Below are 20,003 nucleotides of genomic sequence, written 5' to 3'. Positions count from 1 at the left end.
TCAGTCTTTATTTCTTACAAGTAAAAATATGGTGTTCAAAACATACCATAATAGAGCTCAATGGACGTGTGCAAAGAAGGAAGGAAGCTTAAAGGCCTTATACAAACAATATAAAAGAGATTGGTACATTATATTAATTCCTACTAAACAATGAACATGCATTAATAACTGATTAATAAATAAATACTAAGTGATTTTTACCTTTTGTTTTCTTTTTAAGTACTTTCTTACAGCTTTAAGACAGAGGACTTGTGCTTGTGTTGATCCTTTTATATCACTTTACATCACTTAATGTAAAGTGATAATAAAAGTACATTAAGTTAAGGTTAGGCATCCGTAAGGAAAATAATCAATTCACAAATACAGCTGTTATCAATGTATGTTTTATTTCTAGTAACACAAATGGAGGTCTACCTACTTTATATTGCCTTTTGGCTCTTTATGTGTTCCTGTGCACGTGTGCGCACGCGCGTGTGTGTGAGCATTAGTCACTGATAAATAAGAAAAGACAGGACAAAGGAAACGAACACTGTGACACGCATGCCAAGCTGTGATGAATCTGCTCCATGGTCGCCACACCCACATTTCCCACCTGCTCCTCTTTCTCTGAACACACACACACACACACACACCCTTGTGTCACTATCTTTGTGGGGACTCTTTATTGACATAATACATTCCCTAGCCATGGCTAACATTCACATATGCATTTGAAGCATTTCATGTTTGCTGTTGCATGTTTTACATTTAAAATATGCGAAGGACCAGGACTGCAGAGGTTAAACATATTAATTAACTTGTTTATAGTTTACACAGCTGCAGTATAATTGATAACACCAGTATTTTACAAGCTACAGCAGCAGAACGATCAAGATATGCTCATAGGTATATATAAGAGAAGACAAGATATATACATTTTCTGTGCTGCCAATTATCTTACAGAAACAGTATAGAGAAATAGAAAATATTTTCAAATTTTTATTCTTCACTTTTCGAGGGGTCCTAGTTAATAAAGGGATCCAAAACCCGCAGAGAAACACCCACCCCATGTCTTGCACACTGCATTCATTTTATATCTGTAAATTAAGTGGTAACCAACAAAATTATACAGTCAACTAAATTAAACGTTGGTCATCAAACTAACTTCAAATCAGTAGCAGACAGAAGATATGAACAGCTGTTGATTGTGATATAGAGAATATTTTGCATTACAAATAAACGTCCCCTATGACTATTCTATGGAAATTTGGTAAAACATTGGGGGATGTGCTACATTTAGGAGGCAATAGATTAATTTATGAATAAATAGAGACAATACAAGGTGGTGTCATCAATGGTAGTCTCAATACTAACATCTGAGCACTTGCTGATAACAGAAACAAATGTTTTTCTTTTGTTTGTTTAATTCTGCCTTATTTGTTTTAGTTTCAAAGTGTTACTGCCGCTATAAAGACAGAGTAACAAGTGACAGTGAAAAACTGGATTTTTTAGACTCTAATCTAGATGTTAATCTAATCTAGATTATAAAGTTAATCCCTAGTAGTAAAACAATGCAGATTCTCTGGCTTTTTCGGGGCTAGGATCAGTCGTAATCTGAGCATCCAGGGAGAATTGTCTGTTGGGTTAAATGATTACATAACTGATGTCTTCAAAGTCTCAGTCAGTCACTGGTTGTGCTGGTTGCACAGTTTGCCCTAGAAGGAGGGGAGTCGGTTCAGTCTTATCAATGCCGTGTTAACAGAAATAGCTATTTAATGTCCACTGATAAATAGATTGTATTGTTTAGAGGTGATGTCAGCAACAACAACTAGGCACGATAGAATCATTTGATTTCATATCGTGGTTTCCTTTTCTTCTTCTCTACATACACTTTCTATCCTCAGGTCAAGAAAAATGGAGGCACTAGTATCATGTCTGGGGCAAAGATTCCCATGGATTTTAGGAAAGAAGATGTTTTACTTTACTAAATGAGGTGTTGAAAAATGTCTTGAGCTTTTAGTGTTAAATCTGGGACAATCATCTGGCTGATTGAAGCAGATTTCATGTCACTAAAAAATAATATTTTTCTTTTTTGTTGTTATTAAAAAATAAATATAATAATCGACAAAGTGTTTATGATGACTTAAGTAAAATTGCCATTTTATTTGTTAAGTTTCTTTTTTCTTTCTGTGTCTCTGCAGTGCCAGATCTCCCAGGCCTTGAATGGTGTCTCAGACAAAGCTAAAGATGCCAAAGAGTTCCTGGTTCAACTCAAGAACATGCTTCAGCAGATACAGGTATAACACCACTGTATAACACATGTGCACTAAATTCTGTGTAAAAAAATACTGTTCATACATTTCTCTGCAGATTTCTGTACAACTGTCCATTAGAACATGTTGTGTGACGTCAATATACACACATCATCAGTGATAAACCCTGTGTGTACTGGGAGGAATTCACAATAGAAGAGGCAGAATAACATTAGTCTCATTAGACCAGAACGAAATACAGCTACAAAGTGATGGAGGGAGTGCTCTTTCATTACACTACCAATAATCTTTCTTTGGCAGACCTCTGTTTTGTCAGGCTCATGGTGTATGTGGTGTAATAATGCTAAAAAAAACTATAACTATTGCCCCAAAATGCAGAACATAAGAGGTCCTGGTCACAGCACACAGTTTGCTGATGTTTAGCTGGTGGAATTGGGACACACCTCTTGATTTTCCTCAGACCAGAGGTGCCATTTCTGAAAGTGGTTTGAAAACTCGCAGCCAATCACATCAATGCCTCAGGATTTCTATGGTCTCAATATTTTGTCTGGATCTCCATAAGCTTGACAGGACGAAGGTCTGGTGGTGCAAGATTGTACCTGAACCGATGTCCATGTCTGATCAGTTACCTCCACATGTAGAGGTCTTTACACATTACACCACCACTGATGTTTTGCTTTGGGGAACCTGCCGGTAATGGGCAATAAGCTCCAAATAAAGTCACAGAAACACATTTGAACTCCTCACACTGTGCAGTAGGGAGGTAAATCCACTGAATCACTAAACTAAAACAAACCAAATCAGCCGAATTTGTGGCATGTGCGTATATATTTGTGTGGCGTGTGTGAGTTTTGCCTGTGGACAGCATTGCTGTGCAGCTGATCTCTCCCAAAGCATCTGCCAGTTATGCACACACACAAACTGCCTGCACTGTCATATCTTGTCAGTCACAGCACTACGAGCCAACATTAAGAGTCTTACTGCAAAATGATGAAGATTGCATTTAAATAAATAAAACAATTTTTCACCACTTTGCTCTGTGAGCCAGAGAGCCGCGAGAGAGACGGATGGATAAAGAAAAAAAAAGAACTGTGGAAGGGAGAAAAAGATCTCCAGCACTCACCCTCTTATAGATCTGAACTGTGCAACTCAGCGGAGGACACACACAAAACCTCATCTCCACATCATGTTTTATGCTCAGATAAAATGCTCCTGTGGATCCGTCTCTCATTAAATCCCAACCACTGTAACTAATGCGCGCAGACCTACAGTACCAACAAGTCCTCCAAATTAAATGACAACTTACGCCTACTGTCGGCAGAACGACATTATTGGTCTGTGCCTTCCAATACTGTTTCAAAGTACTGTTGAATAGATAATAAATAAATGTGTTTTCTGATCTGATCCTTTTGTGGTTAAGGTTTGATTAGGTTCAGGCACAAAAATGACTTGGTCATGTTTAGGTAAACTTGGTGGTTTGGCTTAAAATGACTACTTTATTAAGGATAGGAGACCTTTGTCACCATGATGACTGCAATTTACATTTGGTTAAGGTCAGGGAACAAAGTTGACCGTCCGCTTTAAACGGGAAACACAAGAGCAAACTCCTGTTTTAAAGTCAAAAGTTCTTTTGACCCATCCATCCACCCCAGGCTTCTGTGTGCTGAAACACACCGAGTCAAAATGTCAGAGACAAAAGAGAATTCATGATTAATGAAACATCCTCATAGAATTCTTTGTGAATTGGGATTGTTCTTAAAATTGATAAGTGTTCCAAAAAAAACAAACGCCATTAGTGCAAGTCCATAGCATAAAAGCCCAGATTCTCCAATCAACAACAAACCACTGAAAAGTCCCTGCAGCCAGATTGTAAAAGCTTGTGGAAAACCATCCCAGAGGAGTGGAGGCTGGTGAAGAGCCATATTACTGTAATGTGCATGGTGTAGAAATGACCATTTCAACAATCACATGTGGGTAATTTGGGTGTCCACATACATCTGGCCATGTGCTTTATGTATACTGTATTTTTAGAATGTATAATATGTATGTGTCTCTTGAGGGAGCATGGCCGTTGTACAAACAGATGAAAATGCTATATGATTCATTTTTGTCTGTAGTCTGTTGAAATAATTAACGCTTATATTATTGTTTGTGTGGTGGAAACAAAAATAGTACAAGATCTGGTTGGTAAATTAACAAGCAAACACAAGGCAAAACACACCAACAGATCTATTTTAGTGACAGTGTTGATTTTGCCCATAATGAGAATTACTTTGGAATGGCTTAAAGCAGATTTATATGTCCCATAAAATATGGTTGTTACATATGTTTACTTTTCTTTTCAAGTTTACAATGATTATTTTGCCCTTCTGATCATGTGTCTGTGTGTTGCTTCAGGAGAACGGTGTGGAGTTTGAAGCTTGCCTCGTGGCGCAGTGTGACTCTTTGATCGAGGCGCTCACCAGACAGAAAGCCAAACTGCTCACCAAAGTCACCAAGGAGAAGGAGTACAAGCTGAAGGTGGATTAACTGATCTCTTGTCAGTGTTTAGCTGCATGTCTGCTCAACCTAATCAGTTATTAACTTGCTGGCTTTCTAATAAACACCACTAGCATGTGACATTTCTAGGTGATTGCTTTGAAATACTTTAAGGGGAACTTTTTAATATGTACAAAGGCATTAATAAACAACTGTCTCTTTATCAGTTCCTTTCCTGCCTAAAGCGAGCAGCAGATTTGCGGTTATTTAGATTGTAAGAAATGGTATTGAAATCCGGCTGCATGTCTTTTGGTCCGTCTGTCTGCTTTATTTACCAGTCTATCTGCTCTCACCAACCACAAATCATTCATGTATATATCAGTATGTCAGCATAATCATTAGTAGATAAAAAAAATTAACCATGAAACTTTTCAAAGAATAATCAGGTCAATAAAAGGCTGTTAATCTATCATAGAAATGTGTTATGGTTCTCAAAAAAAATCTATGTAGTGGTTTTGTAAAGCTTCTGGAAACTTGCTTTTCCCTTCAACATTAAATGTAAACAGTTAAAATAAGCAATAATCAAGTTAGAAAGAATTATCCTTAGTTATACAGTATATTAATAACTCTAACAAATCAACTTTCAAATTACTCTAAATTAAATTAGTGAGACAGAGGCACAGGGAACATAAAATCTCTCTTGTGAAATAACCAGTTATGAGTGAGTTCAGTGCTTAAAGTAAGAACCAGATTAGAAGACTATGTTTTCAGCACTTTTAATAAATGAAAAAGTCTCGGCTCTTAAACCAGAGATTTCTATTTTAGCAGTCAAGCTTCTTTTTTAACTTTCCTTGGTAATTCCACCGATGGGGTTTTCCTAAGTCCTAGTGAATCACATGGACGCCTGCCCAGCCTCAACGTGCCCACCGACCGACTGACCGTCTGGCTGGTGGCGGGGGAGGGGGGAGGGGTGTTTGGATGGAAGCCCCAAGGACAGCTGTTGTCATTATCTGCAGGCCGGGGATTGAGATTCAGCCAGAGGCCAAAGAGCTGGAGGCTGCGACGTAGCTGGAACAAGAGAAGAATAACTGCTTTTAGATGGTGATAAACTAAAACACATTTTTACATGAATAAATAATCAGGACACTGTTTATCTCTAACTGATAAAATCACAGGCTCTTATTCATGTAGGGACAAAATAAAACAGACAAGCAATGGCTTAAATGCTTACGGCTCAAAACAAAAATTTGTGTGGTACATAAAGCAGCTGATGCGTAAATCTTTTGTATCAGGCATCTGACGTTCAATATGAATTAAAAAAAAGAAGAAATTAAAGAATTGAGAGACAAAGTTATTGATAAATAAAAAAACACACCAGAATATACAAAACAAGAAGGTAAAGTATTGATGTAGTGAAAATAATAACAACAATAACAACACCACACTTTATTTATGTGTGTATTTATGTTACAAAGTGCTTTACATTAAATCAGAAACACAATTAAATGAAATCTGGCAAGTATCTATCCACAAACAAGATAAGAAACAGTAAGAAAAAATAAAAATAAAACACAAAACTTTGTTACTATTAAAAAATGCTAATGCTAAAAATTGTAATTGTTAAGAAGTGATTTAAAAGATATTGCCGATTCTGAAAAATTTCAGATCTTCAGGTAGGGAGTTCCAGAGTTGAGGGGAGGGGAGCAGCCAGAAGAGCCCTGACTGAGGCTGTGCTCTGGCTCGTAGGAGAGCAGCAATTCAGCAATATAACTAAGCAGCCAGTGCTTTAAATGTAAAATCTTAAAATAAATTCTAAAACTGACCTAAACAGTTCACCACAGCCAAGCAGACGTGTTTCGTACTAACTGAAAGCTCTGGATTGTTTTTTGGCCTAACCCTGAATGCAATGAATTACAGTAATCAAGATGCAGTGATATACAGGCATGCACGCCCCTCTCAAGACCTGGTTATTGAAGCTCATGCACGAGACACAATTCTTCTTGTTTTTAGCCTTCTCTATTTTTTGGCTGAAAAGTAGATGTCATATTGTGCAAATTTAATTTTACCAGGACTCTTCACATAGTTGCAGTTTTCACACTAAACCCACAACACAGAAAAAACTTCTTTGAGTTATGGGAATGACAGACTGGTCGTTATTGGATGAAAAGCATAACTTTTTTTATTTAAGAGTGCCAGAGGAAGGATCAGGGTTTTAAAGATGATCTCAGTGGATGTTCATATGTCCTGACTGTAACCTTCTTCTGCTATTTCCTTTTTGTCAAAAGCACTTAAAAGACTTTTAATCTGTTTTATAGATACAGCTGTGGCCAGACACGAAGCCAAAAAAAAAAGAAAGGCAGATGTCTATAAAAAAAAAACATATCACCAAAGCCAGAGCGTAATCCCTTAAAAGCAACATATTTTGGCTTCCTCTTTCAAAGAACAGCCAGATATAGGCCTACTTGTTGTATTTAACTGTGCAAGTGGTGTGTGTGGCTGTTTATATATGGATCAGTACTAAAATTACAGTTATATAGCAAATTTGGTAATAAATTGTGTAATTTTGTATAATTGTGTAAGTACAGTATTTACAGTAAATATTTTTGATGGCAGTGTCACAGTGATTTTTTAATATAATTGTTTCCATTATTGTTGCTTAAGTTAGACTAGAGTTGTATAGAAGACAATTGTTTCTCCAGAGGGAGCTGTGTGAAATCTGACTATTGCCTTAAATGATGTCGGCTGGTGCTGAAGACTACAAGTTTAAAAATAAAAATAATAAACAAGAAAGAAGTGAGCTCTGTTTGAGGCTAGCAGCTTGAGGCTACATTAGCTGCTACTAGCACAACACACCCGAATCTCCTACCGAACTGTGATGGTCGAGTTGAATGGAGGGAAATGTAGGTGGCGGGTTTTGACAAGGAAGAATCATGGGATAAATAATACAGTATCTCTGGTTCTGCTTCAAGAAACTGTCCATCGTTAATCTGACAATGTTACAGGAGTGCAAAGCTAATTTGGTGGAGCAGTCTTACTAGCCAGTAGGGAGAAACAGTAGCTACAACCATCACATGCTCAACACCAATCCTTACCTGCTGAATCTAACTCAAACCCTAACTATAGAGCAAAGTTTCAACCCAATGTGAAGAACAATTAAAAACTCCTAATTTCCACCAAATTTCCTCACTTTTCAAAAATATACCAACAAGGTCTGCAACTTTGTGCTCACAAAGATTCATGTTCAAGAGGGCACACACAGAAACACAGATACTTCAGCTTTAATCCAGCAGTTGATAGAGAGAAGTGAATACACAGATGACTGAATGACTGTGTGTCCTTCTGTGAATAAGATTACGGTTCATCAGATCTTGGATATTAAAGTCAGAAGCCAACAGTGTCATTTTTATTTTTACATCAAACCTGCACAATTTGTACTGCTGATTGGTATCTTTAAATTTGTGGAAAACAAGCTGTTACCTTTAACACTTTATTTACAGACATCTGAAACACAAATATTGCATATAAATATAACACAAAAAGAAAGCCCAGTCACAAGCATCTAATGTTCCTGTATACATCCTACCAAACTCCTGCATGTTTTATAAATATTTTGTCATTTCTTTTCTACCCCACTTACTACTGTATAAAACACACTACATCATGCCAACATAAAGACTCCACTGCACTCCAAAAATGGACAAATTCATCCAAAATATTGCTCTAACCTGAATTGAAATGTGGTTCAGAGTGTGAGTAAAGCTTGCAGCATGTATCTGAAATCTGGGCTTGCATTAACATGTTTCAGTATTTTCACCCTCAGATTCATTTAATATGCATTGCATGTGGAACATATTGAATAAGCCCCTGAACCAGGCCTGCAGGAGCTGATGGCTGGTCTCAGCGGGACAGAAGGAAATTGAAATAAATCTGAGATTTACTCAGGCTTCACGCTTCATAGTTTAATGTTGTTTACACAGAAGATAGAGCTGACTTTTGTCAACCTGAATTTAAAAGCTAATTTTCTCTTTGTAAAAAAGTTGAATGTCTGTGTGTGTATTTTGCCATAGGTGAATTCCAGCTGCACGATGGCTTTATGGTTACATATAGCTATAAAAATATTTAAACCTTTAAAAATGTTTCCCTTTATTGACCTTTCATTGACCTGTGATTCATTCTTTATCCCTCCTTATCATAAATACTTGTACAAAACCCAAGACACACTCTCTAAAACAAACCTTTTCCTTTGTTGGATTTGTAAGCCATTAACAAGACAAAAATCAAATAAAGACAAATACATTGCTAATACATTAAATAAATGAATTTATGAAGATATAGTAAGCAAGTAAGATGTATTATATAGCACCTTTCTAGATCAGGCTTCACAGTAAAAAATACATAAAATACAGACACAATAAAAGAAGTTGTGAAATAAAAAGGATAAAAATAAATCAAACTTATACTGTTAAAAAAGGTCAGGCATCAGAATGTATTTAGGGTATATGTATGTATGTATTTTACCAGTTTTCATCTGATATTTGTTCTGTTGGCTTCAGCATATCAGTGATGACCTTTGACCCAGCACATACACACACAGTCAAGTTTCCATCTCTTTTGGGGACATTACATTTACATTAATTCCCTGGAGAGCTTCCCTAACCCCCTAACCTTAACCTAAAATGTAATCATTTATGTTGTGGGGATTTGCATTTTGACCCCAGAAGGAAGGCGAGTCCCCACAGTGTGACTGATGTTAACAGAATCATGTCCCACAAAATTAGTAATACCTGCCCACACCACACCTACTCCATAATCTTCTTAGACTCAAATTGTAGGTTGTTTTGATCCTCTTTCTGCTAACTTTTCATGCTCTTCATATTTCAGTTTATACTGCAGTTGACAGGTGAATAATTAACTGTGATCTCATTAAGCATCAAATAAACGAGGGGGCTAATTACCAAAACTCACTCTAATTAAGTCTCTAATTCATTTAGGCAGCCGTTGGTTTACGGTGTAATTATCTTGGATTCACCAACATCACAAGACTTTTTCTGTCCAATCTCTTGCTTCACCTTTGTATTTGTCACGTAAACATAAGTACAGGTCGTACATATTATATACATGTATCAGTTGTACTTTAAGCAGATAATTAAACATTACTGATCAGCTAAAATGTAGTGCAGGTATTATGAAATGTAAACAAACGGCTAATCAGGCGGTGACAGTTCACTTAGTTTCAATTAGCTTCGAACGACTTGCTGTGACACCCGTCCAAACCTCATTTCCCTCCTGCTCATAGGTCAGCCAGCAGATAGCATGTGATGTCTGTGCGTTTGAGTGTGTGTGAGACAAAAAGGAGAGAGACATTCAAAGAGCTAGACAAGTCACCTTTGTCTGGTGAAGGCTGATAACGAGTTTCTGTAAAATACTTACCTCACCTTGATCTGATCACATGTTGAAACCGGGTTACTAGGGATAGTGTACCGGGAATACTATGGGATTATAAAGTCATGCCCCGTCAGCCAGTTTTTAATTTTTGCACCTTTTTTCTTGCCAGCCACTAACTCACCTGTTGTTCCAGTCAGTTACCAATCACCTGATCCACACCAATCCGCACACCTGATCCCCATTCCCTAATTACACTCCTAGCATATGTAACATAATGCTGCCTGAAGAAGAGCGGCAAGCTTGAAATGTGGTGCAGTAAAGAATAGCTGCCAGTGCAAGCTCCTTTTCCTTTTCCTTTTCCTTTTCCTTTTCCTTTTCCTTTTCCTTTTCCTTTTCCTTGAATGCATGTGTGTCACATATTAACACATTTTCACCTACACCATGCCAAATCATCTATTACTATCACTAAGTTTTTTAAATTTTACCTCTACCGGCCTTTTGAACAGCAACTTTTGTTGGCTGCACTTCATTTGGTCGTGTTTGTTTGGCTGTTTTTTAGCGTTTTTATTGGCGAGGTTGGGGAATGCTGCTTAAATGTGGCAACTTAGGAGGTGGTCGGTATGATCTTAAATCAGTTGATAATCAAACAGCAGCTGGTGGTAGCAAGGCTGTGATAAACTTTAATTTAATACAAACATCTTTGTTTGCAAAGACACTACAGAACCTTTTCTATTGGATTAAGCTTTCAGACAAGCTGTGTGAAAAATATTTTCATGTGTCGATGTTATTTATGATACTGTTGGCACGCGCGTTAATTTTGTTTATGTCCCTCACAGAGCAGACATCTAGCTCCCTCATAAAACATGTAAACTTGCCTTTGGGTCCAGTCCTACTGGGCCGTTATATGCAGGAAATTCATTAATTCTCTAAAGTTATGAAATATTGTGAAATTTTATACTCAAACAAGCCACAAACTCTACAAGTCCTTTACTTGCTCTGCATTTAAGTTCAACATGAAGAAAACTGTCACATTAGGTGTTCATGGTCTAACAATTGTCTTTTTGAGGTATAAAAGCATTGGAAACATTAAAGAGGCTTTGCTAATTTCTCTGGGTGTCTATGTCAGGTGGTGCGTGACCAGATCACCCACTGCACCATGAAGCTACGTCAGACCACCGGCATGATGGAGTACTGCCTGGAAGTCCTCAAAGAGAACGATCCCAGTGGATTCCTCCAGGTATCTGACCCACTGTGTGTTTGTGTGTTTGAGATTATATGAGTGTGAAACGTCCTTCATGGCATCTGCATGTCTCCTAATTTAGGTCTTCACATAGCAACTGGATACAGCCTTATCAGTCATTTGAGCAAAACTTTACTATCCTGTGAAAAACATTTAACTCCAAACTGCCAGCTTTTTACAAGCTGAAAAAACAGTCGAGCTTTTTGTCAATGCTTTTATCAGATAGGCAAATGGGTTAAATAGTTTGTGTAATACAAGACTTTAGTATGATTTTCTCACCATGTAATGCCTCAGTTTAAACATTTTAATTAAAGGGGATTAAAGAATGAGGTTGGGATTGTTTATCTATTTATTACTAACAGCTAGTAACTGAAAATACTAAAACCAACAAATAATATATCCTACTAGTGAGTAATACTATGTAGCCCCAGCCGACTTCAGTGAAACAGAGGCATAAGCGAAATCAAACTGTGACAAAATGAACGGTATTCCTGGTTTTAGTCTCTTGAGGGAACTTTTTGATCATCATGAAAAAGATAAACAAGCACCAGTCTTCTCTTTTACAACTCCTTACATTACGACTTAAAACACTGCACAGTCAGAGGAGGACACAACACACAGACCAACACAGGGTGTATCGGCTTTGCTTGACTTAAACTGCAGCTGGCCTATTTGTTATTGACCTGACATGTTTAGTTATCAGCAGGCTCAGATGCTCAATAGCTGATCAGTAGTTATTGATCCGTGCATGTTGGGTCAAACTGAGAAAGGTCGAATGGGACATGTGCACCTGCTTATAAGAAAGAGCCACAAAGAAAGAGTCTGTTTAACCCTAATGGTCTGTTTCTCTTTAAATTCTTAAGAAACACAAAAATTACATTACTTCTATTTGCGGTCTCATTAACAAATAAAGTAGATTTTTATATGTTTTGTATTTGTGATCAGTGTGAACCAGACCTTTAATGCTGCAGTTCCCCTCCAAATCCCAAATAAGTATGTTGGAGTTTTAAACCTCTGTTGGGTCTATTTTACCCAAACATAAGTAACATGACCATGTATGATAACATACCATACATTTCTTTGTCTTTGGATTACTGTTTAGCAAACAAAAGGATTATACAGTATATTTGTAAATGCATTTGCATATGCATAGCTCATAAAACTCAATATTAATAATATAATACAGTATTAAATATTTCTGTATTTTGTGTGATAACTGTGTTTATGTGTGGTCATCTCCAATTTTTGTCACCTTCTTCAAATGTGCAAGCCGAGTTTGTGGCATCAGGTTAACCTCTTCAGTACTTACCCACATATTGTTTTGAGGTTATAAGGAAGTGAAGAGGGGACCCCAAACAGCCAGTATCAAATAAACACAAGGGTTAAAATGGCCCTGTCCAGGGTGTACCCTGTCTTTTGCCCGATGTCAGCTGGGATAGGCTCCAGGCCTCTGCAACCCTGTACACAGGATAAGTAGTTGACGATGGATGGATGGATGGTTAAAAGAAAAAGAATATTTCCTCCTGACAGCAAGCATGTCAAGAACACATGGTCTTAAGCTTCTCCAACCCCTTAGTTACGGCTCCATTTCTATTGAATTATATGAGATTATATTCAAGTGTCTCTGTGTCTGGTTATGAATCATTTTTCTTCCTGGAGAGAGATAGCAAGAGAGAAAAAGAGTAATGTGAAAGGGAAAGATGAAACAGAGATCAGAGACACTCCTGAGGGACAAACACACACACATCCCCTTGCTTCCATTTCATCTGAATGTTTTATAATGTATTGATTATGTGGTCCTTCATGGTTGCCAATGCCTAAATCCTAACTAGGGGCTCTTTAAAAAACAAAGGTGGATCTAAATGTAATTTGAGGGAACATTTATAAATAGAGTGCAACTAATCTGAAGTGAAAGAATTAAGCTAAATTAGGCAATTTATGTTTTAATGCCCAAGGATGAATTTCCTCAGACACATTTTAGCACATTTTGTGTGTAGTTTAATGTAATGTATTCACTTAGATATGTTTGCCCTGAGGCAGTGAAGCTCTTACCGGCAGGTCTAATTCTTAACCTTAAATATTTGCACTGCACTAATGCATGCTTCATTTCACTTGTCAGACACAGTGAAATGAAGCCATGCTAATGGAACAGATCCCAGAACAGAGAAGCTGTTCTGGATGCAGGGAGGGTAACACTGCCTTGCACGCATTAATGTAGATATTGAATGCACACACTCTCATTTCCTCTCTTTGTTTGACTTTGCATGTCTTTTCCTATGCTCATCATCCTTCGCTGTGTACAAACCTTTCGACATGTCTGCACCCCTTAACTTGTCTATGTGTGTGTAGATCTCAGATGCTCTGATCAAGCGGGTGACATCCTCTCAAGACCAGTGGGTAAAAGGGGCCCTGGAGCCAAAAGTAGGCCCTGAGTTTGACCTCACCCTCAACACTGACTCGCTGCTCCAGACCATCCTGCAGCTGGACTTCTGCCAGGGAAAAGGTGAACCCTCAAAAGCAGTTTTAAATCACGTTTAAGACCCGTTTTACTACTTGAGTCATGATCACAGGATATCTTAGACTCTATATTAGTCAATGTCTTTCTGTGCAATATGCCTTTTGATTCTAATTTCTGTTAGTTCTATTAGTGCTGTGGTTAACATTTTTTCTTTTTAAAGGAGTACTCCATCGATTTAGTATCATAAAGATGGAAAAAGAACTGTCAAAATTGATGTTGCTGAGGCCGAGATATCCTGACTTATTGTCCATTGTATGTCAATCGCCAAAAAACAGGATCCTACGTTTCCCATAATAATTTCCCATCATTCTAAAAAATTTTGTATAATACATGCATGTGAATGGAACAAAATGGCTGCAAAGTCACCACCGCTGGCAGTTAAATATGAATAAAATCCAAAATTAACACTAATACAATGGATTCAGTTAATTTTAAAGGAGTTATATGCAGTTTGTTTTTATTTGGTTTCACTAGTTAACAAACTGCTTCAAATGCGTAACACTGCATAAGTAGCTAATATATGATAATTAGATTATGTAATTACAAAGCTAGCAGAGGGGCTAACCATCCTGCATTAATGTTTAAACATCCCAAAGTCAGAATAACGGGAGGTTTTCCTGTTGTTCCATGTTCTGCTGACATTGCATGTATGCAGCATTAGACCCTCTTTCAAACTCCATGTAACACAAATTTTCTGTTAATGCCCAATCCGAGACGACATCATCAGGGTTATTTTCTCAGACTTTAAAAAGCAGAGGCAGAGTAGGACTCCTCGTGACGAGTAAACTTCATGTGTAAATTAAGAGGAAGGCACATTAAACAGGCCCATGATAATATATTTGATAACCAATAAACAACATTTACATTCTGTCACTCTTACCTTGTAAGGTTTCTTCAAGATTTACAACAAAGTACCTAACTGATTAGCTATTCATTGGCAGTTGCTACCCAGCACCCAGATGGCATGCATGGGTAAACACAGCGTCCTTTATATTCATTCCGCTGCAGTCTGTATTTGCCAGACCTATTGTAAATGTAGAATTTAAAAAACATTTAATAAGCTCTATGCATATTTTATTTTGATACTGCTCCACTGAGGCAGTAAAGATCAAGTGTTTTACTTTACAGATGTGAATTTAACCTTTCTAAAATACACAATAATGGCCATTAATCTTTGTAATCAATCATTAAGACATTACATGCAATATTTTGTTTGCTTAATGAGTTGATTCCAAATGCATTGCAATTCATTACAAATATTGCAAATCCACATAAAGCATATGCAATATAATCATCACATGACAATAACATTACGTTCATTTTAGTGCTGTGTAGTTAATAATTGTGATATCATAATGTGATTATAGTGATTATGCACTCTTATGGGTTTATAATGTGCTTATAATGCTCTATGGTTCCCTTTGGGAGCCACTTCATGAAAGCTGTTGAATTTTTATCTCTAGCACCCTCAGATTCAGATTGAATTTGTCTCTGAGCACCGTAGAGACAAATTCAAGTTCGTAAATAAAGAATGAGACCCAGATCTGCAGGTCATGGCCCTGGTTGAGTTGTACTTGAAGGAGACATTCTCTAATTTAAGCTCCAGTCAAGCAAACCCAAAGAGGCTTATTAATAGTAGAGAGGATTTTGTTGTCCCTCCTTTGTTCTTTAAGGCGAATGACATGAAACCCATTTCTCCACCATAACATCCTACTGATAACCCGGAACAAAGTTATACAGTTTAAAGATAGACCATTTGATTTCATGTCTTTGAATCTTAGTCGACACAATGTATGCACGTTTCTCAAGTAGCCTGAAATTATTGACAATTGACAATTGACAATTATCATTGGTCATCTGAAGTGAGCAAGTTGCTCTGTATCACATGTTCTGTCCTTCTGTAAATCAACAACTGTTTATAAACTCAACTAACTAAACTCTAATTCAAAACATTAGAGGTTATGTCTCTCTTCCCCATGTAATTAGTACTCAATTACATAGTTCATGCCAGCAAACTTCCAAGGACATTATTAGGAAATTACTGACCTGTAAAATAAAGCATTACCATTTAATTTCCCAACACAAAAGGTCTAAATGCTGTTCCAAATTTATTTATTTATGTGTAAGTTTTCCTTAGAATGCTAAAACTCTCGCATTCCCAGAAATACTACAGAGGACAGGAGCTCAGTGTCCTCGATGGTAGCTAGAACCCTGTTCAAAGATTTGCTTAGGACTGCTGCTTCTTATTATATTCCTGTTGCATTATCACATGAAAACTTCACATGAAAACATCTGAAAAATAAGTTTTCTCTATGTAGTTTATATTATTTAAGGTAATGAAATGAACGAATGGTATGTTTCATATTTTCACATTTTCTATGCAACACTCAGTAGAAAGAATTAATTTCTTGTAGTATTATAGTTCTTGTACTGCTTGATGCTCCATTGTAAAGTTAAGAATTTTCATTTTAAACACCTTACTCTGTAATTGAGGTTCAGATTAAAGGTAAATTCTCTTCAATTATCTCAGCAATTAAGTTAGTATGTGGAATGTAGAACAGGAACAATGAAAACAATTGAGATTGTAAAGAAAATTTTGCAAAAGTAATTCTTACATTTCTGTTATTAGTTTGCGTTATTAGTTGCTTGAGGTAAAAGTGACTAAAATATGTATGCAAATCAAGTTGAGATACCTTCACATACTTGGAAAGACACACAGATAGTGTTATCCATGACCAAACCTTCACGTATGCACTTTGAAGTCTCTGTATAGTTGCAGTGTTTTCTGATCTAATATGAGATATATGGGTGTATGGTAAATGGGCTTGTGTTTATACAGCATCTTCCTGGTCTACTGAAGTACTCAAAGCGCCTTCCAACACTTGTCACGTTCACACAAACAATAATTCACTGATGGCAAGTGCCAACTGCTCATCAGGAGCGATACAGCACTTCCTATCCAAAGCACTTATGATGATACTAAGTTCACACACATATCACAGCCATCAGGAACAAAGGACTGGGAGAGCCGGGAAATTTTGCCAGCAGCCCGCCAGTTACCAAATAACGTACTCTACCACCTGAGCCATAAACCTCTGAAAACCTCTGATGTTCCCTAATATGCATATGATTAATTTTTACATTAATGAAACTTTGTACAATGTTGACATCATCTTTTAAAATAACTTAAAGGAAGTTACAGACATTTTCTGATACAAAATGTTTAGAATTTATAATACTCTGACCTATAAGTTGATATTAAATGGTGAAAATCATGAGATTTACATTCATTTGTACATGAAGGATCATAAGGCTTTATTTTCTTGACCACAATTTTGAGATTATTAATTCATTGCGTGTGATTAGGACATAACGTGAATTATAGCACACTCTCTTCACAACTTCAGTGAATATGGAACTCGTATCATGTTTCTAATGCAATCAGTCTTAATATCTCCATTGGTTTCACTGTCAGTTCTAGCTGTTTTGTACACCTACTGTCCGTGTGCTCTTTTATTAAAACATCCACACCAACGTCATATTTCCAGATGTGCAGGAGAGTCCGTTATTGAAACAAATGCAGGCAGCAGACAGTGGTGAGGCTGAGATGGAGACAGAGAGCCCAGGAGGTATTTCAGAGACTTTTCACCTCAGTTTAAACCTCTGTTTACGCCTATGTAAACCTATGTTTTCCTTCCTTGAATTTATTTTGTCACTCCTTCCTCGTCCCTCCGCCCAAATAGCCCTCACAAATCAGGAAATTCACTGGTCTTTTTTGTCCCACAGTGTCTATCTGGTCTGTTTCCTCTGCATGGTTAATGTTTTTCCCGCTCCTCTCCAATGAATGGCACCTCTGCAGAATAGCGCCGCCTTCACGGGAACACAAAGTTTCCAACAATCTATAGAGTTACAGAAATTTGTTGCCTGAAGTACTTCTCTTTAGCCCATGCAAGTCTTTTGTTACTTATTCTTTTACTTTTTAATGTAAATAATCATTTAACCATTATTTCACTGAGCTGTTTCATTCATTGTTCTAAACAATACCTGTTGTCATTGTTGTATTGCATTGTAGAAATGCAATACACAGTACATAAACTGAATATATTCAGTAAAAAATGTAAAATGTCAGGGTGAATTATTATATAAAATTTTTAAATAATGCAATATATATCTATATATAGATACATATACATACATACATGAATTTAAATAAAAATAATGCTGTACTTCATTTAACAACAAATAATCTTCATTATCTTGTGGTTGTGCATGAATCAAAAACTACTTTGGCTACAAATGCTGTGAAAAGTACTGAATTTAAACATTAATGTTGATATGTGCACTGTATATTGCACAGATCCTGCTATGTTGTTCCCACTGTCATGACTGTTGCCTTTCCTCTGTGTCTTCACTGCTCTTATTCTGGTCTAGATAGATCAGATAACAAATAAGGAAATTATATGAAGCAGACTTTATCACCCCGAGATCTCCGCTTGTGTGTTCAGTGGTTATTTTTACCCTGTTTCTGTTGTTTGTGTGTTTGTTTCAGCTCCTTTTGGAATGCAGTTTTGCCCCATTTGTTTTACCACCACAAGGGGTTAGACAGATATGTCTTTTTAATAGAAAAATCCTTTGATATGATGCTGGCTCCTCCCTTTCTTGACTTTTTTAACAAGCTCAGAATCCTGCTCTGATTAAATCTATTAACTCATTAAATCATATATGCTGATCAGTCTGTCTTTCTATTTTGAGTTTGTATCTCAAGACTACAGATCAGTTAGTAATTTTCCCACCTTGACAAGAACATAATGTGGGGGGACCTTCTGGAAAATAAATAATCCAAGTAGTGTTCAAATTATTGCTGCTGGAAGCTTAAGTTACAAAATGTCCACAAGCTGTGAAAGCTTAACCTATGCACCGCTGGCACTGCTACCTCTACAGGGGTATAATGTCCTCACATGGCCTACTTAAAGCCACTGATTCCCAGCTGTTGCCCCATAAATGAACGTGGAGCTTTTTCACCTTTAACCCACATTAAAGCTCCCTTTTTTTTTTTTATTAGTTTGTTTAAATGCCAGCTGATGGCATCACCATGTTTGTCTTCCTTTTCTCTTCATCCATCTACCCTTTCAGCCTAACCCTCCCAAGCCTAACCCCCCCCATTACAAGCTTTACATCTCATCAATCTATTTCTCCCTCCAGTGGAGTCTGGACCTCAGGTGCCGGCGGCTCCTCTGCTGCAACTGGAGAAGTGCTGCACCAGGAACAACAGCGCCACCCTGGCCTGGAGGGTAGCTGCGCCCCCTAGCAACCCCATTGAGGGCTACATCTTAGAGCTGGATGATGGCAACGGAGGACAGTACAGGGTCAGCGCAACACACAAACACACACTGAGTCAGAATACATACTGTGTGTAAAGAAGAGTAAAAGGCTCGACAACAATATGACAGTAATCTAATCTCAAATGCAGTAAATGATGTGTCTTCCGTAGCTAGTCTTCCATTTTATTTTATTATTCATAATCCATATGCTGCTCAACTCTAAATAAAGCCAGATGGTAGTTTGTGTGTGTATGTGTGTGTGTTATATGTGTGTAGTTAAATGTGTGTGTCATCGGCAAACATGCATTTTAAGCAAGTGAGTTCTTGCCTTCACTAATACATATCCTGTGTGTTTAAGCAGCGAATATACATGTACATGTCCTTAATCTGCATTTGTATTGATAGTACTAAAATGTGTGTGTGTACCCTCAGGAGGTATATGTGGGGAAGGAGACAGTGTGTACGGTGGACGGCCTCCATTTTAACAGCTCCTACAATGCCAGAGTGAAAGCCTACAATACCATCGGTGTGGGGCCGTACAGCAAGACTGTGGTACTAAAGACCTCGGATGGTAGGTAGAGTGTGTGAACACTTTTGTTTGTGAGGATCGTCGTTAAACAGGTTTCATGACATGCTTTGTACCATGTCAAATTGATTAGAGAATCTTCTTCCTCTCAACATGAGTGGAAATTTCTTATGGAAAAGGCAGCGAATAAGAAGTATAAAGTGCTTTATACTACAGGCAGTGGCGGCCTTTAGCATCTGGGTGTTGTTAAAGAGCAAATGGCTTTAATCACAATCATCAATTT

At 37.3% G+C, this 20,003-nt stretch overlaps 1 protein-coding gene and 1 long non-coding RNA gene across 5 annotated transcripts in view; one reads left to right on the top strand and one right to left on the bottom strand.

The window, feature by feature from the left end:
- LOC119909276 (E3 ubiquitin-protein ligase TRIM9) overlaps positions 1-20,003 on the top strand; it is a 43,479-nt gene that overhangs the window by 16,107 nt on the left and 7,369 nt on the right. For 2 of the 4 annotated variants that reach the window (XM_038727409.1, XM_038727407.1), the window contains exons 2-8: positions 2,181-2,276; positions 4,650-4,772; positions 11,242-11,352; positions 13,705-13,858; positions 17,422-17,502; positions 19,076-19,239; positions 19,627-19,765. In XM_038727409.1, coding sequence (XP_038583337.1) covers positions 2,181-2,276; positions 4,650-4,772; positions 11,242-11,352; positions 13,705-13,858; positions 17,422-17,502; positions 19,076-19,239; positions 19,627-19,765 — 868 coding nt within the window. The remainder of the gene's footprint in view (positions 1-2,180; positions 2,277-4,649; positions 4,773-11,241; positions 11,353-13,704; positions 13,859-17,421; positions 17,503-19,075; positions 19,240-19,626; positions 19,766-20,003) is intronic. The other 2 variants (XM_038727410.1, XM_038727408.1) reach the window with 1 other exon arrangement.
- On the bottom strand, positions 5,491-10,243 carry LOC119909277. Its single transcript, XR_005445415.1, has 2 exons — positions 10,161-10,243; positions 5,491-5,798 (listed from the first exon to the last, which is right to left on the bottom strand). It is a non-coding gene; the product is annotated as an uncharacterized LOC119909277 (long non-coding RNA).

Source organism: Micropterus salmoides, unplaced genomic scaffold, assembly GCF_014851395.1.
Source record: "Micropterus salmoides isolate LMB-PRFRI ecotype aquatic unplaced genomic scaffold, ASM1485139v1 Ms_hic_scaffold_18, whole genome shotgun sequence".
In the NCBI taxonomy this organism is placed as follows: Eukaryota; Metazoa; Chordata; class Actinopteri; order Centrarchiformes; family Centrarchidae; genus Micropterus; species Micropterus salmoides.
The sequence above is the reverse complement of the archived record's forward strand: the minus strand, read 5'-3'. Positions and strand labels throughout refer to the sequence as shown.